Source organism: Xylocopa sonorina, chromosome 11 (genome assembly GCF_050948175.1).
Source record: "Xylocopa sonorina isolate GNS202 chromosome 11, iyXylSono1_principal, whole genome shotgun sequence".
NCBI lineage: Eukaryota > Metazoa > Arthropoda > Insecta > Hymenoptera > Apidae > Xylocopa > Xylocopa sonorina.
In genome coordinates, this window is record NC_135203.1 from 9,655,368 (window position 1) to 9,679,572 (window position 24,205).

At 51.2% G+C, this 24,205-nt stretch overlaps 1 protein-coding gene across 6 annotated transcripts in view; it reads right to left on the reverse strand.

Moving 5' to 3' along the window:
• The window catches only part of LOC143428840 (cell adhesion molecule Dscam2), a 116,715-nt gene that overhangs the window by 67,472 nt on the left and 25,038 nt on the right, over window positions 1-24,205 (reverse strand). For all 6 annotated transcript variants that reach the window (XM_076903998.1, XM_076904000.1, XM_076903999.1 and 3 more), the window contains exon 2: window positions 2,393-2,713. In XM_076903998.1, coding sequence (XP_076760113.1) covers window positions 2,393-2,713 — 321 coding nt within the window. The remainder of the gene's footprint in view (window positions 1-2,392; window positions 2,714-24,205) is intronic.

Consider the following 24,205-nt stretch of genomic DNA (forward strand, 5'->3'; position numbering starts at 1 on the left):
CCACCGCGCGCCGATATTCGTTCAGGTTGCCGACGTTTTTTCGTTCCTCTCGCTACTCGAGTCTCGTCGAACGTACCATTCCCCCTTATACCTCTTAAAAGAAAGGATGAAACTAGCATTGCCTCCGCGCGCCACAACGAGAACGTAGTTTCCCGTTGCGACTACAACGACGCGGACCATCGGCTATCTTAAGACGGCGCACAGGACTCGGAAGGTAATTTTTACTTTATTACCGAAGACCGGCCAGCTTTTCTTACGGGGAATGTAATTTCCCGCTTAAAGGACCTTAATTAACTTTCTTTGGCTCGCGCGGAGCGGACGGTACTTTAAATAGCTCGTTAAAGGAGAATGGAACTAAAAATACGACGGATTATGGCCCGCGCAAAAAGGAGGACCGTACCCTTGTACGCGTTCAGTTCGTAGAACGCAGGAGACGGTTGCACCAGGACAGTTTAAGCGGGGTCGTCCGTAGTACACCGAATTTCGCTCTCCATTTCCGGGATGACTCGACTTTGTGCAGGAGGCGTTAACGAAATAATCTTCTGACTGAGAACGTCGCGTGACAAAGTTTTTAAAGGGTCACGAAATAATCTCTGAACGAAGGAGCTGAATATTCAACCACGATCGAACCCCTCGCGAGCCACTCGAGGCAAAAAGCAATCGTCGAACACGAGCCTCTCCATCCGGGTCTCCTTTATCAGCCTAGTTACCCTTATTTCCTGTGAGATTCGCGTATCTCACGGAGGACGCGGGAGCGACGGTCGAACGAGCTAGTCCCGCATGAAATCGGTCGGTTCGCAGCCGACACGTCCGACGAATGAACGAAGCGTACGTGTTCTCGATCAGGAATCGAGATTGGCCGGGCGCAGTTAGGCGAAGGAGCCAGGAAAGCGGAAACTGGCTCCCATTGTTGTTATTCGATTCGCGTATCCGGCGTAGTCAGCATCCACCGGCTCGGATGCATACGCGAGCCTACCAGCGGTTATGCCCCTCGCCTAATCATATCCGCTTTTGCTCGAACGGAACACGGGTTACCTATACACGTACACAGAGCGTTCGACGAGACACTTCTCCAACCTCGTAGGGAAGGACAGAGTCAGCGGAGTTGATCGACTCGTACCGGAGCCAGGGGACACGTAGAGGCAAAAAAGAGGATCGCGGTGACGCAGAAGGCAGGAGCTGACGCGGCAGAGGTAGCGGGCATGAATCTGAAAAGGTACGGGCTATGTTCACGCGACGATGATTTACGGGCATATTAGGTCGATAAGATATCTTCCGGTTCGTTGACCCGAAGGAAGCTCTATTTTTGAGGCGCCTCGCGGAGACACCGTTTTATCCGTCCCCTGCTCCGCTCTTGCTATCTACCATCCCTACCGCGATAGAGTTCTTGCCACCCTTCTTCCACTCCTTGCGCCCTGCCGCCATGGATCTTGCCACGAACCTCCGTTTCTGAAGGATTCCCGATAAGACAAACGAAGGAAACAACGTGACCGTGAATATATTCTCCACCGTTCGCCAGCGGAATGAATTCATTCGCGAAAACGGGAACGAGGCGGCTCCGTTCGGGGCGAATGCCGATAAGACGATGTTTCTATCTTCGTCACCGCGGCTGTTTCGAGTGGAATTCGAACACCGGTGACGTGATTACGCGCGAAAAAGAGGATTCGATTCGGAAGTCGTCGAACAAGATTCGACAAAACTATCAACGACGAATCGCGTCCCGCTCATCTTCGGTTGCTCGGGAGGCGACGACTCGGGAATAGCGGTCTCCCAGGTGCGGCGAAGCCCGCCGACGACACGAAGCAAATCACGGATCCGATGGGAATAAATATTTCATACCATCGAAGACGTACTATCTTCCGATCGAGGGAATGAATTATTCCGTCTAAGAACGGAACTGTCGTTGGCTGCGCTTCTTCGCGCGACCAACGACCGTGCGCCAGGTATGTTTAATGTAAAACGACCGTCGAGGGGGATATCTCGTTCAGCGTACGACGAATTTTTCCTTCCGTTCGACGGCCGTCAAAGTTTTTCACCCTCGCCCCGGGAGGAAATCTCGGCGATCCGTTCTTGCCCCGGGAAACTGCGCTCGGAACAGGAGGGGCGTAGCGGATGACAAATATTTCCATATCGACGTGGCTTGCGCGCGATCAATCAAAACAACGCGTTATTCCGCGGAATGGGGAACGATCTTATTCCTCTTTTTATCCGTCGTTAGAAACGAGACGGGGATGAAGGCCCAAGGGTCGTCGGACAGGGATGAATAGAGGCGGAGTGCGTTTCGCGCCGCGGAGGATAACGAAAAGTAGGAAGCGCGATGGGGGAGGGCGAGAGCAAGCGGTGTACCGGGCGGACAACATAATGCAGATAACGAGCAAGAAGTTTCGCGTGCCTGCTCTGACAGTGACGTCTCTGCTAACGATGGCACCGACGCTGTTGACGGCGGAACACTTATAAATGGCCCAGTGGACGTCCTGTCGGAAGACCTCCGCCTCGAACCCGGGAAAGTGGATCGTCCCGTTGCCAAGGACGTGTCTAATTCCAGGGATATTCGTTATACTGCCGCCGTCCGCTGCCAGCCAGTCGACGGTGGGCGCCGGATTTCCTCTCACTATGCAGTCCACACGGCCGCCATTCACGTTCGTGAATTCCACCCGCGACGGCGGTTCCGACACGAAGCTCGGCCCCTGCATCTCGTACGACGCGTCGCAACCTGGAACAAACGGAACAGGTATCGTCATAACGAGCCGAAATTCCTTGCGCGAACCGTTTGCTTCTCGCCAAGCCGTGCAGCCGCTTTCAGAGCTACTGGATTCTGTTTTACGCGGTTTTTTGTTCGCGAGCCAAGGTCTCTCGTTCGACACGGATTCGCGCAATAGAGAATGCGTTCCCAGTGTTGCGCGAGAGGGGTCTACTGCGCTCCGTGCTCTCGCGGACTACACTGGGACCACAATTAACCGACTCCGGTTAATTATCCACGGTCTGGGTTAACCAAAGTGGCAAGCTGCGTATACACAGGACCCATTCTTCTTTCCGTTAGTCTGTCGCTTTCTGGAGCGACGGAGCGACAACAACGATTGTTATATTAAACCGCTTATGTACACTATTGTCTCGTTATGTGCAGGTCATCTGCAATGCCGCTTTTGTTCCTACGGCGAGAACGGAAGACAGAGAATGACCGCGGCATGGCGACCAGTCATAAATTTCAGCCGATATATCGACATTCCCTGACGTGCCCGACAATACCCGTAAGTGGATACCAACAATTTTCTCAACAACAGTTTAATACTTGCGAACTGTACCTATTAAAGTACGCGTTACATTAACTAAGAATAATTTCGAGGCTAATATCGGAAATAGCGAATATTATCCGATCACGATTTCATCTTTGCGCGCAATTCTTGAACGTGTCCGCGAAAAAAGTGGCGAGTGTCTCTCGCACCCCTGCTCCCATGATGGATGTATCGCGAGTCAAAACGTTCTCCCGATGGATTTTAATGAAACGCGATTAACAGTTTGGCCATAAATCCGGCGCTGCATGGCGGGGGCAACGTTTCATTCGGATCACCTCTCGAACGATTCAAAATAAATTTTCCTTACCGTTTCAATCGGCAGTTAGGGGGGCATTAATCATGGTCGCAGCGCGCGGACACCGTTTGATGAATTTTTTCACCGGGGCCGCGCCGAGTTCCAAGTAATTTTCGGAAACGTAGGAGCGGGATGGAAAGCGAAGGGTGGCAGCGTCGGGGTGGGGCACTGTATCGTCGACGGGACATGAACGAAGATAATACGGGTGGCCATAAATCACACATTTAACGCTGAAATTCGGCCGTAATAGCTTCCATAAATGGAGCGCATTGCGTCCCCCGCGAACCCTGTTAACCATTCATCACCCGAGTTATGTTGATTTAAGTAGGAATGCCGGTCCGCTTTGGATGTATTCCGCATTCCGTCCGACATTGCCCATCTGGAAGCTGGCCCAACGAAGTACACTGAATACCCGGAGGAACGTGCAACGAATATGGCTCGGCTCGCTCGCCCTCGCCATGTGTGCCGTTACGTTCTAGTTAATAATGTCCGATGGACGCCGTTTCTCTCTGGAGCTCTCGCGAAAAACCCATCGTATCATCGTTGCGGATGGTGGATTAGGGAAATTGTTGAGGACGCTCGCGAGAGGCCCTCTAATCCCTGATCGACTCGAAGTACCAGGAAAGAATTCGCCTCGTTCCTGGTTACCGTTTCCGTCTCGCACCACGCCGCGAACAGTCGGCGTTAATTAACTTCTCCTTGGTACCAGAACTTCAGACGGAGCGTTCGCGATTCTCATCCATGGAAGCCGCAAGATTCCCCGAATTAAGATGGAGATAAACGATGACGCGAACTCCAGGATTGTCGTTCCCGGATTGTTTTCCGGACGCGGCAGGAACAACACAACCCAATCTCGAATGTGATCGCGCCGTCCGTTCGCCTCCTCTAACGCAAAGGAAATTGTAGCATCTTCTACGAGGTCTGTATTATTCGAGCGAAGAGTCACCTCCGGCGGTGTTCTCTTCCGTGATTTCTCTAACCTCCGTCTTCCCTTTTGCCCCGGAATTTCTCGGTCCCGCGCAGACGGTAATACCTTATGACCTACATCCCCCTGGAACTCCCGTAACAATTTTTCTCCGAAGGAAAAGAGCAAAGCTCATCCCGTCGTAAACGTAATTTTATATTCCCCAGCCCGCGAAGTCCATCTCGCATTATAAAGCTAACTTAATTTCCGATAGCGTCAGACGCACGTCGGCCAGCCCACTGTACACGCCTCTACATCCCTCGTTGCGTCGTCTCGTTGCCTGGCGCTTCGGTCCCATTCGACGTTCAATTAAACGCAACGCCAGCTGGGACTGGCTGCGGATTCGCAGATGGCAGCGTGCCATGGAACGTCGCGAAACGGATCGAAAGACCGTCGGACGCCCCCGCGTCCTTTTGTTTCGATAAGAAGAACGAGCGAGTTGTATGAAAAACGACAGAGAATGGGGGAGAAAAGGTGAAACGGTTGGAAGGTGGATTGTGAAATTGGGCGTATCACGAAAAGTACTAGCGATCCCGCGATTGTAAGCTCGATGGAAATTGAAGTATACGAGAAAATTCCATATTCGCTCGCTTCCCCCTCCTTTTTTTTTTTTACGTAGTCCCTATTCTCTCGGCCCGCCATCGCGCTGTCCGCCACGGGACTCATAATCCGGATTAACATCGAGAGAATCGAGTATCACGGTAATTACATTTTCCCTCCGCTGTTAGCTGGGGAAAAAAAATAAAATAGAATCGGGAAAGCTCGCTCGCCAAAGTGGTATTTTTAATTTCGAATAATGGTGGATAATCGCGCACTAACAAGTGAAAACACGCTTTTGATCGAATAAAAAGCGTTTCCTCCGTGCCTATTCAGCGTTTCAGCTTTCACCGGAATAAAATAGGAGAACAAAAACGAAAATCGAGGAGGATGAGAAAGAGAAGGTGGAGGCGGTGGTACGGCGGACACGGCAGGGGAGGAACGGCAGAGAGAAAATGCTGGGAACCTTCGCGTACACACACGTTGACGGTATTATTGGCCGGAAAGCGAATAAAACTGTACTCCGCGTACAGATATACATCCGCGGCACTCGCCGATTCCTCTTCTAATAGCGGTCCGTCGAATTTCCCACTTTCTTTGTACGCTCGTTCTCCCCTTCTCGCAACGGAATCGTTTACCGCGAAAAATCAACGAGGTCCTTGCACGTGAAGTGGATGTCTCTCGAAAGGGGGTGGGTATCAGCCCTGCGAGGCGTGCCACGCGCTCCACCGATTTATCTCCGCGGTTGCGTCCAATTAACGCGGGTGCGCCGCATCAAAATGTCCGGGTCTGGCAAAGGAGGGCTGTCTGTCAGGGGTACCTATCGTAGGACCGTGCCGACCAGCGACAGAGCGAAGATCGCGTGGAGGTAGAAGTGGGAGCGCGCACGTGGCCGACTCGCGAAAGGAAGCGATGTGTTCTCCGATATAATGGCCGGCTCGAGTGTATTTGAAATGCACAGGCTCATCAGAATAACTAAACAATAGACGACGACGACGACGTCGACGGGCGAAGAGGACAGAATGAACGAAGAGGAGAGCGAAAACCGTCCCCTGTGCGTCCCGTGAAGCCCAGGCCTGCCAGCAGCTAGCTACTCGAGAACTACCCTCTTCGGGGCGTACTCTCGGCGATACGGCTGTTACAGCGTAGAAAAGGGTCGGGTGTGCCGTGCAGACGCGCGTCCCTGTTACACTCTCGGGCACGCATGTGAATGTTTGCGCGTTCGCCACCCCCGGAGTTGTACGCGATACACGCTGAGTGGCCTAACCTTAGTCAACCCTCGACGTCATCGGAAGAGAGCCCCTCTGAAACTGTACACTTCTGTTTCTCCGCTGGCGGTTCGAGAGACGAGACACAAACGTCCATCGACCATCCGCGTAATGCTTTGCGTCAACATCCCTCGGAAGGTACCGCGGCGACCACACCCCTTCCGCGTCCCACAGCCAACCTTGCCTCTTCGCGATTCTTCTTTAAGCGTGCTCGAATGACCACTCCATTTCCGACCTTTTAGGTCCGTCTAGGATCCGTGTCCGCCACGTGTTATTAATGGCTCGCGATCAAAGATTCCTCGCCACTTTTCTGGTCGCGTTCCCTTTTACGTTTCTCCCTTATTTTTAACTTTCCCCTTCCATCATCTGGTCGTGAACGCAGAGAGATACGTGTGAACTGCGAATCAACGTAAAACGCTAATCCAGTCACGTAAAAAAATGAAACGCAGGATTAACGGATGCTGAGTAAAATACGAATGACTGTCGCGATGCGTCACGGTGATATGTAATTCTGTTTTCAGTTGTTATCGCGGTGCATAAACTGTGATAATCGCGATCTGTTCGTCAACGTGCACGGAGCGAGATGACGAGAATCTTCGATCCCGAATTTTATGCGACCACAATGAACACGGCCTAACCATCGATGGTCGTCGAACATGTTGAGGGGGAAGTAACCGCAACCGCGCGATTATATTTCCCCCCAATCTGTTCTAAAATCAGCTGGAAACAAATGCAATCGTCTACGCGACACGCGACTCGTCCCACGATTTAAAACGCCACAACTTTTTATCTCTGCCGCGCAGAGCGGACGAGGAATCGCTATAATTTCGCGTGTCGCTTGTCACGCCGCTGAAAACTATCTCGAACGATCCGGGGCGCGTATCGCTGTCGGTGGAAACGCGCAGCCGTATCGCGGCCCGAATGGGACACTTAAAAAACCGCATGTCCAAGTGCATTCCATCCGCGATACACGCGGTTATTGTATCGCCTGTATTGTTCCCGTGACGGCTATTGTTTTACTAAGTATCGCCGCTCGAACGTCGATAGGAAAACATCTTAAAAATTCCATACACTGGTCGAGGGCCTGCTCGAGGAACGGGAGGAACGCGGGCTGGCATGCGGGCAACCGACGCTGGGGACGTGCCCGTGGGAGAGACGACCCGATTAACTTATTAAAATGCGCCCGCGAAGAAGGAAGGGGGATATCTCTCCGACTAATTGCTGATGGTTGCGTACCGGCGTGCATCAGAGGCTTGCGCTCGCGAGCGCGCCAGCGACACCCGGAGAAAACCAGCGAATAGAGCAGTCCCCATTCCGGAATCCGCGGCTCATCCGGCGGTTTACAATCCTTTCTTTCAGCCGGCCGATGGGAAACCAGGCGGGCGCCTCTCTCCGCCGTCTCTCCTCGCGGAGGGAAAAGAAAAAAAGGGAAAAGGAGGCGGGCAACGCGGGGTGGGCGAAAGAAGAATGGGATAGACAGAGAGGGTGGAATCGGGCACACGTACGTAGCCCACAGGCACAAAGGGTAAAAGGCAGAGAGACGCGAGGGGAGAAACGAGCGCGGAAAACAGAGGACGAGTAGTAGGATGCTGAGAGAGAGAGAGGGAGAGAGGGATAGGGACGCGCGGTTAGGAGACAGACAGACGCGGAGGCGGTGGAGGTCCCCTACACGCCGCGCGCAGGCTTGTCCGACAATGCAAACCAACTTTCTCATTTCAATGTATTGTTTCCATTGTTCGAGCGTGCAGGCTGCGAGGGTTGTTGCCGGTGGGTGCTGCCAGCGTAAGGGGTGAGGTTGAGAATGCGGGGGTCTCCTTTCCAGCACTGATCGTCATCGCGAAACTTTCTCCTCTTTCTCTGCCGTTCTGATTCTCGCTCTCTGTCGTCCCCTCGGCTCCTAAACGTACAACCACCCGGCCCGTCTCCATCCCCCAGCCGTCTCCTCGAAGATTACGAATAATTTCAGGGACAGGCCACTGCTCCGGCTTACGCTCCAGCTATCGCCGTACACCGACACACAAAAAACCACCGCCATTGAAGCCACCACCGCTGCCTCGGTTCTTTCACCACGGCGTTCTTAACGCGGATACTCTCGCCAGGGATGTTTCGAATTCTTTGGTATCGCGCGGGGATTGCATCGCGGACGAGAAATTTCTAGCCCCGTGTAAATTAAAACCAGGATGCCCGTCTCTGACCCAGACTCCCAGACAACGTTCGCCTCTGCACGCGCATCGCGGTCGAGCTGAAATTCTCCTAAACTGCAAGACCGTTCGTCGCAGGATCTCTCAGGATTTTATTCCCACTCCGTTTGTCCCCCGTCATCAACAATCTTATTCGCCTCTTCGTCGTTCTTTCATCTTTCCCAGCCGTTCCGAGAGTGCCTACGAGACGCTCTTTCCGATGGAAGCCGAGTTTCAAGTTTAAAGCCCTGCTCGAGCAGAATGCTTTCCACCCGACACAGGGGGTCTTCTCCTGTCGCAACCTTGAAGGGAGAAGAATCTGAGGCCTGTGTTCGCACGCACGCGGAGCTCAAAAGACGGGCGAGAATCAAGGCGACGGCATTTCTCTCGGATTAAACGTAGACCCCCGCGATGGGAGTCTCGTTTCGTTCGCGTCTGTTTCGAACGCGGCGCCCGTTTTTGCCGCAACGCGGAACGAGTTTGCGTCTCACCGTGAACGATCACCGTCGTAATTTCACCGCGGATCCGTTTTGATTCGCGCTGGCGTAATCAACGCGGTCGCGCGCGTGCCGTTCCCGTGATAAGTGCGGGTCCAGCGCGTGCACGAGCGCTTAATGCCCGATGCCATCAGCCCGGGCAATGACTGCATTACTCTAATTATGCTGGCAGGACTTCTTGGTTGCCTAAGCTGCCGGGGAAATCCCCGGGATTTGTCACGTGACGCAAGAGTCACGTGCCACGCGCCGGGCACCCCGTTAATTAGCAGTAATTCGTTGTACTCCATTAGCAACGGAGGGATGAACGAGTCTCGCGGGCGCGCGCTGCCCCGCAACGTTTCGATGTCGCTTCCGCCCTTTCGCGTTACTACCTCGACCGACGCGCAGTCTGTTTAATGGCCTGTGCCCGTAGGCCAGCCTAGCCGGGCGCTATACGAATTAATTTCATTGCAATTACCTGTCCGACGGAATGATGGAATCTACGCTCGAATTAAAGGCCCGCCCGGTTCGACGTCGATTCTATCGGTCCGTGCGTTATGCACGGACCTAGCACCACTTTCGTAAATTAATTTCGGCAGACAGATACCCGCGGCAGAGTTACGAAACGAAATAGAATGGTTCTGGTTTGTTAGCGAGGAATAACACGTTAGACGAACGACAAGAGATTTAATTTAATAACGAATAAGAAAATGATGAATAAACGATAGAGCAAGGGAAAAGCCCACGCGTGTAGTTTCCAGCCACTGTCTCATCGATACTTCTCCAGCAGAGCCGTTGCCGCGTTCGTTTATGCACAAAGCCACTGGAGAATTTCTGGGATTCTTCTTCAGCGACACCCAACACCACTCTAGATAAACTTGGGCGCTACGTGAAGCCCGAGAACCGACCGTTCCAGCCAACCCGAAACGCAACCTAATTCCAAGACGCCGGATGTTACAGTGAAACCCGTACAGGGACGTTTAGATTGAAAACTAATAGGAGCGGCTGAAGATACAGGCTGAATATTCCATTCGCTGATGCAGCGATAACGTAAACTGCGCCGAGTTTCGTGGCATTAATATTCAGGAAAGCTGCGGTTACGAGGTTACCGTGTTTCACAGCGTTCTCCACCCCGGCTCCGCCCCCACCACCGTGTTCCGTCCGAGGTTTCGTTCGGTGCCGGGGCCGAAAAGTGTGGCGAATTTATGTACGCCGGTTTTGATGCCCGTATTATCATCTTAACGATGCCGGGGAACCGTGGCTGAACCGGCGAAATATTCAAATGTTCGTGGAACACCGCGAACGCGGAGTCGCGTCGCAAATCGGTCGCGCACGCAACTCGCTGACCCCGTACCTACCGCCGAAGGTATTTCAATTGCTAATGAAATTACAGGAACGTATAGGCCGGGAATCCGTCCCGGTGGGCCGGAGCTTCAGCCCCGTGACATCGCGTCCCCGCTCATTGGACGACGACGGAACACGGAAACGCGTATTGCGCGCCGACGTGTTTGCGGCCGCATTGTTTTCCAGCCAGCCAAGCCTGGATTTCGATCGACTTCCGGGACAAGAAGCGATTAACGCGACCGTTTTGCGGTCGCCGGGAAAAATTCGATCGTAGACGGGGCTTGCGGGCGAGTTCACGCGATTCGCCTCGGTCGGATAACGTCGGTGACACGACCGGATTGAGCGTAACCGTTTCAATTTCGTTGCCTCGATTTCATTGAACCCGCCGTGTAATTGGATGAAGTCGAATCGCGCGTTTCGACTTTGCAGCTCGTAGGCGGACATTTGCAGGTGCGGCGGGCGAATTTTACGAACGCTACGTCCGTCGGAATGTTATAAAGAACGTCAAGATCGCTGGGAAATGTCTGCTTCGAATTACGATTTCATTTAGTTCCGGTTACACCGGCATTCGGTATATTTTTCCCCGTTTCATCTGGCTCCGGACTCGTTCCTGAGAGATGTTATGTAAATTTTAATAAACGCAATTTTTCGCGGAAATGAAAGGCGGTCGGTTCGTTTTAATTCAAACTCGTTATTCCTTGCCTCCCTTTTATACGATCTTATCAAACTTGCATACGCGTATAAATCATCTCCCGGCGAACGTTTAACCATGGAAAAAAAGCCCCCCAACAAATGAAGAAGAAAATCAACCGAAGAGGGTAAAACACGAGCGCGACTGTATTGCGATCCATCTTAATCGTGGCCAGAGAAACGAACGTTCCGAGCCAGTGACCGCGCAATACTTAAAGATCGATCACCTCGGCCAAGAGACCCTACAAAGACGCCCGTATCGACGCAGGTTCTTCCAAGAAGATAAACAACAGCGAACTAACGTCCGAAGAGTCTATTCGCGGACGTAGACTGCACGACTTCGCGAGCGTTTCATCTAAAACGCGTTATCGCGCGATTACCGTGCGACAACGTGAACGATGATACCCCTGGTAACGACCCGTTCACGTGTAGGGTCGATCGCCGCCTGAAATTCCCCTTCGCGTGTCGGCTGCACGAATTTCATCCCACACCCCTAACAATCGCAAATCTGATCTCGCTCTCGGTGTTGAATTATTAACCGGACAGGTCGAAAGTTCTCGGATAGCCCTCGTTTATCGATCACCCCCCGTGCCATCCGCCGTTCTGGCGAACTCACGATCCGCCCTGGCTACGGACAGAGTCCACCCCCGACGATGTTTCAACTTCAACGCGTTCCACGTTCACCCACGGCGACTGGTTCTCGAGTCGTTGCTCCGTCAGACGCGACCACTCCACGCGGCCAGCGGCTGATTCGCGAGTGTCCTCCTCCACTTTTGTTGGGAACTGAATTAAAACCGTGACTAGGCCGATCCGAGAGGAGCTCGCATTATTTATCCTTCAATGGAAACAATGCGAACCCCCGAAGTGGGCAAACGAAGGGAGACAGGGAAAACGGTTCATTGTCTGCCTTCGGTGGCAACGAAGAATGGTGTGTGTTTATATCGGGGCGGCGCGCGATAAGCAGCGATGGAATACGATTCTGTGGAATTTAAAAAAAGAGAGATCCCACCCTATACAGCGGCAGCTTTAAATCCGTTTAGCTGAACGGTAATTCAGCGAGCATCCGTGCAATCGCACGGACAACCTCGCCCCCATCCCGTGGAAGAGAATTTAAATGGGATTTGAAACGAAGCGGATCGTCCTGCGAGCTACGAGCACAAACGCCTGGATTTTTATCGTTTTTTTTATCGGCGATGGTTATGAAAAATCGTCGGAGATCAAGAGAGTAATGTTGAACGCGACCCCTTTACCATCTGCTTGCATTCAAACGCGAGCTTAGGAACGCGTGACGTAGATTACGATCCTGAAATTTTTAATTAAACTTAAGGAAATGTACCGCTGGATGACTGGTCGCCTCTCTTAAACAGAGGGATCGAACCTGAATTTTCGATTCTCAGAGCTTGGACGATGATCGACATTATATTCGCTGAGAGTGTAAATTCGCCAGGCGTAGTATCACTTGCGTCAGCAATACGCATCGATTTAGCCGGGGCGTAGCACCGCGATCCGCCACTAATTATTTCATATCACGGAGTGGCTGTAGATATTAGCCGTTCATTATCTTGTCCCTGCGATCAGCATGATTTCTAACTGAGCGGCTTATCGTGCTGCTTTCACGTGATCGCGGCCAAATCTGTTTACGATATTAACTCAATTAGAAAGGATGATAATGCCGGGCCGTTCGCGATTCAAGGAGGGAATCAGGACTGAGAACAGTGTTTACGGGATCGTTCGCATTCGCCCTGCAGTGCAGCGATGATCGTCGTGTACCGAGTATTGCGAAACCACGGGACTACCAGCTTAATTTCCAAGCTAGAAGAAACTGCTACGTATCGACTGGTGAAATTGGAGCAATGAGATTGGGAAACGCTGAAAGAAGGAGAAAAATTTCAGGTCGCGGAACGAAGACTCAATGCTTAATATCCACCCAACCGATTCAACGTTTATATTCAAACGATATTACCCTTAAGATTCATCGAGCATGAAGAATCATGTTTCAATTCCCCACCGCAGAAATTGAATCAAGCCAATAAATGAATTGACCCCAACGGGAACAAAGATGGCTCGATGCAACCGAGCCCGACCTCTGCCACCGTTAAAAGGGCGATTTCCGCGGAACGGTCCATCAACCAGGAAACGGAGCGCGAGACAAACGCGCGTAAACGTCCGTCATTATTCCCGAACGCAGTAGGCGCGTGCCGGCTCGTTAGCTCGCGTATTTCGCGGTCGCACGTCCCACGTTCGCGGTCGCATGTCCGTTGAATGTAAACAAAATAATAATGACAGTCCTGGGGACGCGTCGGTGGGTGTATCCTGGACCACCGCCGGCCGATTTTAATTGGAACCCTCCACCCGCCCCGTGGAACGGAACAACGCAACGAAGAAACGAGCAGGCGGAGGAAAAACGAGGAATCCGTGGGGAAAAAATGAAAATTCTGCCCGAAGCGAGGGTGCGCGCGCTTTATATACGAAAATATTTCTGCCCGACAAACGTCGAGGTGCGTCGCTTTATGTACCCATGAAATTTCTACCACGCGGCATCAAACGTTAACCTAACCTCCCCCTCTAACCCGGAATATCTCGCTGACGAGTTCGCTGCTTTTCATACGGGTGGCACGGCCAATTTTCTACCCGCCACGTACACTTGTATCGGGGAGGGAGTTAAGCGACGTTTTTGACCGGAACTACCGCGAGGGAAAAACCGAGGGGGTGGAGAAAAAAAAAAGAGACGCGACCCCGCGACCTTTTCACTTCGCCCGGTGGAATATTAAAACGATAGGGCAAGCGCACGGGCTAGGGCTGACGTGAAACCATCGCCAGGCAGGGGTCAGAGGCTGATTCCCGGACGAGAGGACCTTTCGGGAACTCCTGGCCGAGCAGGAGTGCCGCGAACTTTCTCCCAGGCCCAGCTAGGCCGGCTTAAATCCACTCGTTACGGGGTGTACGTTCAAACGCGGCAAACCCGCTGGAACTAATTCGTCTACCCGACCGCGAACGGCGCACTTATCTCCTCCTGCTATCCCGCTCTTTCGTCTGTCGCCGTTTTTTTATTTCTTCTTTTTATTTTTTAGGCCCCAGGCTGTATTTTTCGCCGGCGATATTACGGCCTTCCTTGGCTTTCGAACCGTATGGACGTTGGGCAGACTTTTCGCGGTTAACGCGCGCCGAGAAGTTCTCGGTTTATTAGTTCTTCGAAACCGGCCAATTATGGGATTTCAGGCGAGCAGAACGAGTTTGTAGCGAGTAGACCCGCTGGTAGATTAATAAATCGAAGCATGCAAATCTGAGTGTACGAATTAATATGCAGCGAATATGCCGCGCGCTGTGAATGACACGACTGGGTGATAGTTAATGTACATATGTATGTATGTAAATGGGTAAATTTATGAGATTTTAGGAGACAAAAAAGCACGAGAAGGCTATTAATAATTTACCATTCATTAATATGTATGCGCGTATGAAATGCGTTAGAAATATATACGCGCACGCGTAATGCGCGAGGAGCTTCGTCGGGGGACGATATTTTTCGAGCTGCAGAGGACGTGCATAGGTTCCGACCTGTCTGTGCCGTGGCACACTGTAGTCGAATACGGGGTGCATCAAGTTTCCCTACGATAAGGTAATACCATCGACGATATCGTAAGTTTTTCTGGAATTGATTTTAAAGCGGCGTTCAGCCGTTTCACCCGTGGAAGAAAAACGGCGTCGTACCAGCTGTCCTACCGTAAGAACAAGAACATGATGGAGCATAACGATGCGCCGCGTAGTTCCCCTATGAAATTTTAAAACAAGATTTCTGTATCGTCTGCAGCTCGAGACAGACACGCTTCCCGCTCGGAGTATCGCCCATAAATAAACGGATTTATATACAGTAGTTTCGGGACAGACTCTCGAAATAAAAGTTCCAGGCGCGGAAATTAGGTCGAGCTATACGACGGGCCGAAAATTTTATCCGTTCAACGAGATGAGGTGGTCGGCGTAAACCAGAAGAGTGCGAAAAGAGCGTTCCTTGGAAATGACAAGCAGTTAAGAAAAGTTCGACGGTTAAGGTGGCAAACTTTGTGCTACCGACACGCAACGACCGGTATTCGGGGTTTACGGTGCGCGGCGTAGGCCATCCCTCTTAAATTCCATCCCCCGCGGCAAATTTAACAAACTTCACGCATTAAAACGATTGCGCCCGAACAATGGTTTAAAATATACAAATCGAAATCCTCCTTACTCGATCGAGCTTTGAGCCCGTGAATCTACAAACAATTTCAGTAATTGCCTGTGAAACAAGCGGATCAAAATACAGTGAAACGAAGTGGAATAAAACGCGACTCGGTCCCCATAGTGGATGAAGAGGAAAAAAAAAGCGGGGAAAAAATAGTGGAAATTCGAGATTCGTTGAACGAGCGCATTACGTAGCGATTTAACGCGATGCTCCGTAACACGATAGAAAATAATGTGATTACGGTCATCGCCGCGCGCCGCATAATTTCGCGTCACGCGTCATTGAGCGGCCGCGCGTTTTCGTAAATGAAATTCAACCCCCTGATTCACCGTCGCCATTGTAAACTACGCTATTGTAAACATGTCGCGAATAAACCTTCGCCTGCAAAAGGGGGGGGATTACTTCCGTTCGGAAGAGCTACTTAACGTTCGACACACGCAAACGCAGAAGAATCTTGACAATACGAAAGGAGGCAGGGACGTTAAATTGTAAAGGCAGCATAAATTACCACGAGGATTTTACGGCGAGCCGGTAAAACTCTGAAAGCACGATTTAAAATGTGCGGCTGAGACGATGGCTGGTGAAAGAGTCACGAGGAACACTTTCAAGGGACAGCCGCAGCCGTGACCACGAAGTGAGCGGTTGTTTTGTAAGTTCTTAAAACGGGGCTCCTATCTCGAGGAAAAATTATCTCGTGAGACTTCGTAGACTGATCAACGAGCGGAAAAAAAGGAGATGTTTCGTTGAAAGCTGACCGCACGTTCCTTTGTCCGGCGAGGAGTAGGTCTCCGTTTAAAATTCCTGCCGTTTCTCTGATTAATTCAAGAATAGCCGTCGAGGAAGAATTGCGCTCTTGAACCTGTGGCCGTGCCCGCCTTAAACTGTGTCTCCTTTGAAAAATTCCAGCCCTCGTGCCAGACGGGCCTCGACCTTTCCACCGTCTAGTTCCAAACGATGCGAGACTCCATTAAATTTCGAATCTTCGTTACGAAGATCCCGATATTCTCCGTTCAGAGAAATCAATAAAGGTTTACGACGAGCAAAGTTGCTTAACTGCTTCTGGAACTAGCCCCGACCAACGTGGGACCGTAAACTGCGACGGTGCTTTAGGGATGATTTAATCGGAAGTTTCGAATAAGTGTGGCCGATAGATCCGCGTGGATCCCTGGATCGTGCCAAAGCCGGGCTGGCGAGAGCGTCGAGCGAAAAGTGAAAGAGGAAATCGCGTCTCTGGGAATGAAAAATCTCTCTTCTGGAAATTACTGGGCCATTCTGCAGGACGTGAAAGGAGAGAATAGATAAAAGCTGTTCAATCTAAAAGTTTCCCGCGCGAGCTGCCGCGAGTTCCCCGTGGAATCCTCGCGAGTATTTCGGCGCCAGTTCGGTGATTAATTTAGCGCGCGCGGCCAGCAGCTACGCCGCGGAAAACTGCTAGGAACGTCGTAAGTCCTGAACTCGAGTGCTTTAACGATGATTTAGAGGTTAGTCGCGAAATACCGAGAACGCCGAGCCGAGTTTACCGCCGACCAGCCGGCGGAAAAAGGGGAAATAAGGACCTTCGAGGACGCGACGGGACGGGACGCTAATGGGATAGAAAATCCATTATACCGCGTCTGTCGGACCGTTAAGTCTTTGAAGTACGGATTATCGCGATCGAACGGAAGAAACACCCGTAATGTCCCGGATACCTGATAACGGACAACGCTCGAACTGACGAAAGGAATATCACGGCTGTCAGGCCAGGATTCTCCGAACGACTTTGGCAGATTCTTCGCCGGGGGATGAAAACTTCCCTTTGAACGAATTTCACTTCCCGAGTTCCGGGAGTCCGAGTAACTTGGCTTCGATCACCGAACACGCTTCGAAGACTTTAATTTCCCGGAATTAAATATTTCTGAGGGAAGCGGAGGGAAGAAAGTTTCTGATTTCCTCTCAAGGACTACATATACCGCTTGCGACGCGGACCCGCTGATGATGGAAAAATTATGTGGCCTCGCGCGAGCTTTCTCGTTAAAAAAGAACTTCCCCGAAAGTCCGAGACAATAGGCAGCAGTCTCGTAACTTCGAAGTTAATTCCGAACGTCTCTAAATGGCGGGTCCGGGTCGCCGGAGGATCGAAACGGAGCCGCAGTGCGGTCTCGAGAACGTCGCGAGTGCACCCGGTAATAGCCGCGCGGTTTCGCTCTCGTGAAACGCCCGGCTGTTCCTTAAGCCCACTGGGGAAGAAAAAAAAAAAGTAGGAAAATGAGAGGAAGGGGCAACGAGCGTCTTGACCGACGTGCTCTGCCACAGCCGCCGTGCCGTTGCGTAACTCTGGGGGATTTCGCAGCCGCGAACTCCTGGGATACCTTAACGATGATTTAATCCGAAGTTTATAAATACCGACTTGCAGGATAGCTGAGAGACTTAGAGAGAGAGAGAGAGAGACCATAGTGCGGTTAACAGGATGCAAGTAGATCCGTTCGACCCCTCCGTATAGAGTCGGTCAACGTCGGAACTTCGACGAGGGACGCAGCGTTGGAATATAGAAACAGCCTATACCGAGCAGAGCAATAGAGAGAGAGAGATGAAGCATGGTACAGGAAGCAAGAGGCAAAGAGGAGTACAGGAGGCGAGCTTTCGACAGAGACGGTGAAGGAGTAACCGAGACATTCGGACTGTTGGACGGGGGAGAGTAGGATCGAGACAGAGAAACGAAGAACAGAGACGGATGGAGAACGCCAAGAGGGAGGATGACAGGGAATAGAGTAACAGAGGTGAACGTTGGGACAGAGATAGATGCAGGTGAAACACTAACAGCGACACACCGGTACAAAGACCGAAATGCAAATACGTATTCTGTGTACTTAGGAAGCTGTAGCGCCAGTGAGCCTCATGCATAGAGATTGTACGTTGTCCGTGTAAAATCGACCCTCAACCACGCCGCTGGTTTCCTCCCCAATCCCCCTTTCTCTCTCTCTCCCTCTCCCGCTCTTTACGTCTGTCTTTCTGCCGACCATCTCGTTCCTATCTGGTGCACAGATATTTTCGGGCGAGCTTTGCGCACCAAAACCACACAGTGCAGCACCGAATTCAACCAAACTACCATCCTTTATCTGACCTTTGATCCGGCTGAAGTTTGAACAACAGACACGTCCGAATGATTTTTGCCCGGTTACATTCAAGGGATGTTAATCCAACGAGCCGTTCCTCGACGGGGATACAGTTTTTCGGTACGCCGGAGAATCGGACTTCCGTTCCCAGTCGACTGTTGCGAATTCGTTCACCGCGGAGGATTAACCGCGCGGACGAGAATTTATATTTAATTACGGATTACCGCGACACTCGCCGGGACGTGCATCGTGATCGATTAAGTATACCCTCATATTTCTCATGAATTATTCAGCGGAAAACCTGAACAGCGTGCCGTATCGAGCCAACGGCGTATGGTTATCGATGTTGCTCCTAGGTAGCATATTTTACAATTCGCCAGGAGTTCCGTTCCCGGGAAAAAAAAACGCAAATTTCAATGGAGAACGGTGTACAGTGGAGAAACTAACGGCATTCTGGAAACTGAGCAGAATACATAGTAACCGTTCGTGCAGAATTTAGGAGGTCCTTTTAGAGGCGAAACGAAGACGAAGCTGCAAGACCTGTAGTCAAGTAGTCGAACAGAATCGATAGTCAAACAGCGAGAGTAGTGAAACTATGGAAGGGGTTAGGCAGTGTCCAGTAGTCGTGCTACGTTAAAACTCGGACAACGCCAATAGCGAAACGGTGGCGTTAGTCGGACAGCGGCGCAGTAGTTAAACCGTGCGAATAATCGGACAAAGCCACAGAAGTCGTACTAATCTCACGCCGAGATTGCTAATTTCCGTAACATTTTTATTATGAGTGCGCGTTTTCAGCTCTGATCGCACGGTCGAGCAAAAAGAGGAGAGCAGAGGGGAAATGGAACGCAAACGTCCGTAAACTGTTAACAAATTCAATCATCTCGTTTCATTTTACAAAGCATTCACAAATTACGTACCGCACGGACGGATGGTCGATCGTTTAAAAACGGCCGCGATCCGAATGGGCTGGGAAACGTTAGGCGGCGGAGAGTGGAGCGTGTATTTTTAAATGCGTCGAGTGTTCCGTTGACGTTCAATTACTCTTTCAAGTTCGCCAAGCGAAACGCGGGGGCTGAGCCCGGAATGGAACAGGGGAAGAAGGGAGAAAGAAAACGAGGCGAGCGGCCGCGAGCTGGCATCGCATCCGCAGCGCGCCTTTTGTAAGCTTCTATCTCGTTTACGCATCTGCTACCGGGGGCCGGCTACACTGAAGCGTCGCCATAACGACGGCATTCTTGTCTATCACGAGCAGACACGCCGCACTCGCAAACAGAAATGTCTATTTACCGTCGACTGGCCACCAGAAACTCTGCCCCCGTCCGAATGCAGAAAATTCCGCGACAATTAGACATCCGCGATCGTACTCGTCCCAGGGAGAATTGTAAAAAATAAACGTCCCGTGCGCTTCGTTTTAATCTGCCAACGTTCGCGATATTCTACCCGTTTCCGCGCGTTCCGCTGTTTCTCGAACGTACAACGTAATTGGAGCTTTTACAATATCCGCTATTTTATTAATTACTCACGCATCCCGCTCGAATGTGCCGCGATACTTCAATTACAGTAATCGCCATGTTTTTCATTAACGAGCGAACTTACGTAATGTAATCTGTGTTTCGCGTGTACACCCTAGTTGGCGACTGTGAACTTCCGGTTCTTAATGCTCGCTCGTGGTAACTCGTAACGTGTAACGTCTAACGACAGTAGTTAACTTTCCGCGATGTGTAAGCCAGCTCTGAACAGCAATTAAAAGTACTTTAAACCGGAAGACGAATGTGTCGCGGTTTATTAGACAAAACGTGTCCCCGAGGATACACTCGGCGCTGGCTACGAAATATGCACGGTAAAGGGAGCGGAACTTTTTCCTCCTCGCAGCTGTTAAACTGTAGCGGGGCGATAAGAAGAAAATAATGGCGGAGATGGAAGAAAGGGAGACTTGTTCGGGAGAGGGAAACGGGAGCAGAAGGAAATGAAGTTCATTCAAGTGAATATAGAATTAACGCGCGTGTTCGAAAGAGACGCGGCAGCGTGAGGCGAGTCGTATCTATGGAACCACCCGTTTCAACAACTCTTTCGCCGTTCCTTTTGGTAAGTTGTTTCGAGCTCGGCAAATACCAAAAATTCCGGGGACAAATGGAAATTCCGCGTTCGAGCACCATCGAGAAGCGGCGTTTGAAAAGCGCGGCCGCGTTGTAGCCACGTAAACACGCGATTCGTTTAATTTTTCAAAGCAGTTTATCTGCGCGGTGCTTGACACAGAAATCAGTTTACCGCTCGCGCGGCCCTCTTGTGTACACGCGTGTAGAGGTACGACGTATATACAGACGCGGACGGTCGCGCGGAAAAAAACGTCGATGGCACGAGCGGAGTCGCGCGGGTGCCAAGCAACGGAAACGGGGATGAAAACGGTAAGGAGTGAGCGGAGCGTGTTTGCGCACATACGCCAGGCTAAATTGCGATCTCGTCTTTTGCCGTGATCGAGGTAAATATAAATTCTAACCGCCCCTGTCCTTTCCAAACTCGTTCGACCACCGCAAACACTGCACCGCGCGACGTCCCGCGCGAATCACCGAAACCGCCAGCGCGGACAGCTAACAAGTTGAATATTTGTACGAGCAGAAAAACCGGAGAACCCGTCACGATTCCGACGCGCTGGGCGAATTTTCAGCGATGAAAAATCGTTCCCTATAATGAACAGCGCCGAGGGGGTTGAAGAGGGACCGCGCAAAGCAAAACGAGAGGGGGCGACGCTCTTTCGCGTGAAAGCGGCTGGACAGCGGGGACGTCAGAGAAGGCTGGGAAAAAAGAGGCAACGCGACGTTTCGCGGTTGTTTCAATCGGTTCGGAGTGCATCAAAATAAATTGCGCGTATCGCGTCCGCGACCAGCGCGACCGCGGCTTCACCGGTTCTTTTGCGGCGACGAAATTCCAGCCGAACCCGCCCAATGGGACCAATGGCTTTGCGATCCCGCGGGAACTAACGAAAATTCACCGCTGCTATCTGCGGCGTTGGATACTCGTGTGTCGTCCATTTCAGAGAGCCAGCGGTAGAGACTCGGGTCTCTCGGTGCTTCAATGCGATTACAAAAATTTCGTATTAATACATAACCGTCCACCACCGGAAATCCCTTTAACATCTTAACATCGATAACATAATTGGTTAAACATTTCGTACAAAGCTACGGCGATTGAATTATTTTGTAATTTCCCTGTTATACGATTTATCCGTTTTATACCACTCGTCCGCATAAATCGTTCCGGCAGATACGGCCGCGATTTGCAGCTGAATTCTTTCCATAAATCAAGTACTATCGATATTAAATTAATATGCATGGAATTCGGTTGGAACCGCAGCGGAATCGGATCGCATTATCTCCGCAGAGGCGATCCACGGTGATCAACGACTGTGATCCCGCTTCTTGAAACAGTGGGACGATCGAACGAGACACGGGGTTGTCGGGAAAATTTCGTCGCCAGGCGAACGGTCGTTCGACGCGCGCGAACACCCGAACGTGGCGAATACTATCACCTGAACGGCGTAGTTTTCAATGACGGTTGACAAGCCGGCGACACGGCTCCGCACAATGCGCGACAGTGATTTGCTTTGCGGTCAGCGGCGAATGAATTTGTGGGAACGCGGCCGGTAGGCGCGTGCGGTTCCGTATAATTACGCACTTAATTGCTTCTATTGCGAAGATCCGAACGACGACGGGGCACCGTCATCTCTGATTAGCCCTTTTGCCAGACCGCATTTTCATTTTGTCGCTCGCTACACCAATCGCGCGCGCGCGCGCGCTATATTTCGCCGGGAATTAATATCACGCGACGCGACGCGACGCGGTTCGAAAAAGGGGAGAGGCAAATAGTAAAAAGCGGACGGGACGGTTGTTTGGTCGCCTTCGACAAATTACGCGCGCTCCTCTGATCTCCAACGTTCCAACGTTCCTCCGTGAAACATTTTTCGCTCGCGCATAAGGCCGCGCGCAGAGCACCGTGTTTCGAGGGACGAGCTTCTTTCGCGACGTTTAATTAAAATCTCATTAAATCGGAGCGAAAATCGAGCACGCGGGCTGACGCGAATATTTGCACGGAAGATGGAAATGCGATCAGCGTGTACACCTAATAAACAGATACGAGTCGATTAACAAACACCACGGTTCGCATCGGATGGGATCAGCGGAAGCTCGCGCGCGTCTCATGATTATTGAAAAATCTACATACGCGCTCGCTACCGTGCAAATCGTCCGCGATTAAATATTCGAATCGAACCGGTTTTTACCGGGCTGTAAAATATATAAAATTGCGCACCAGATAGGATCACCAAGAACGAGCACTTTTTCGATTTTGTAATCGATAAATTCATATCAATTAAGAACAACGATAATCTCGCCTGCGTTCGTACGGTATTCCGATCAATTAATTCGCTCCTTGTTATCGCCAGCGATCGTCGATGCAATGAAAATCCGGAGACAATTTCCGCGAGCGCTTATCTCCTTTCCAACGATCGTTTCGCGCGTCGCGTAACAGATGTCGAATCTATGGTCCACACCGATCGTTGCACCGAAGATACAATCGTATCCGGTCCCCGGGAGAATAGGGAGAAACGACAGCGAACGCTCCGCACTCGGGACGAGAGAAAGAGAGAGCATAACAGGTCACACCGACGATTTAATCCGAATAACGTCTGCCTCGTATCGAGTCGGAAATAAGTTTTCGCAAGTTGCGCGGGCCAGAGGAAATCGCCGCACAGATCGTTCCCCGGTCTTTCAAGCAACCCCCATCGACGACGGCCCTCAACGATTGACCCGAATCGTGATCGCTGTACTGTAATACGATCGTTTTTTAACGCTAACCGTCGAACCGAAGGAAATCGTCGAGGAACTGGATAATTTGATCGGGAGGGGCACTTTTGTTCAAGTGCAGGAAATGCATTTCACTACTAATCTCGATGCTGGTGGATTCTGATTAATTGTCGCGCTTTTATTTCAGGACAGAACGCGATCGTTCTGGTTGAGCGCGAGGATCAAATTCTGGACAGAGAGTGTAACACGCGTAATTGCTCGTTATACCGTTATCATGTATCGCTTTAAGCGATGATACTGTGATTAGAGTTTCCGGAGTGTCAGAAATGTCTGTCCCTTGGATCCTCTTAGTGGGAGCAGCGAACCGCTCGCGAGCGCGAACAAATCGAGTGCGAGACGAATCGGTGGAAATTAAAAGAAGGCACGTGAAAAGGAAAAGTTTCGAAGCATGATACCATAAATTTTTCTTGGTGAAAGCACTCCAACTTGTACGAAATCGATACTGGTGGACAGCTCTCGACATAACGAGAAGAAGCTACACGGAGGGCGAAGTTCGTCGTTTTTGATGCGCGACGGTGACATCAAAGGTGCATGCTTTCCGATGATACTCTCCGTCGGAGAGATGGTGCAAGTTATTTAAGTTCCCCAACTTCCCGACCGGATACTTAAGTCGCACGCAAATATAACTCGCTCGGGAAAGTTTCGTGTAAGTTTCATCTCGACAAGATTGAATCCGCCGAGGGGGCGAAAGGTTTCTACGTTATTTTCGAGCCGAAGAGTGGGACCGATCGATGCCACGAAGGCGACACCCGGTAGAGAGCCCGGATGCTGATTTTACGATGATAGGATCGGATCAGCGGGATGATAAATTTCACGGAATCAGTTGGGGGAGGACGCGAGGCAACAGAAGGCTCCGTGGGGCGGTTCACCGATATCGATCAACGTCCTCCAGTTCGATTAACTTCGCTCTGCGTCTACGACATCTTCGACGGGTCTCGTAAACATTCACGACGTCGCGATGCGGCGTCGTAAGCGTGGCAATTACAGTCGA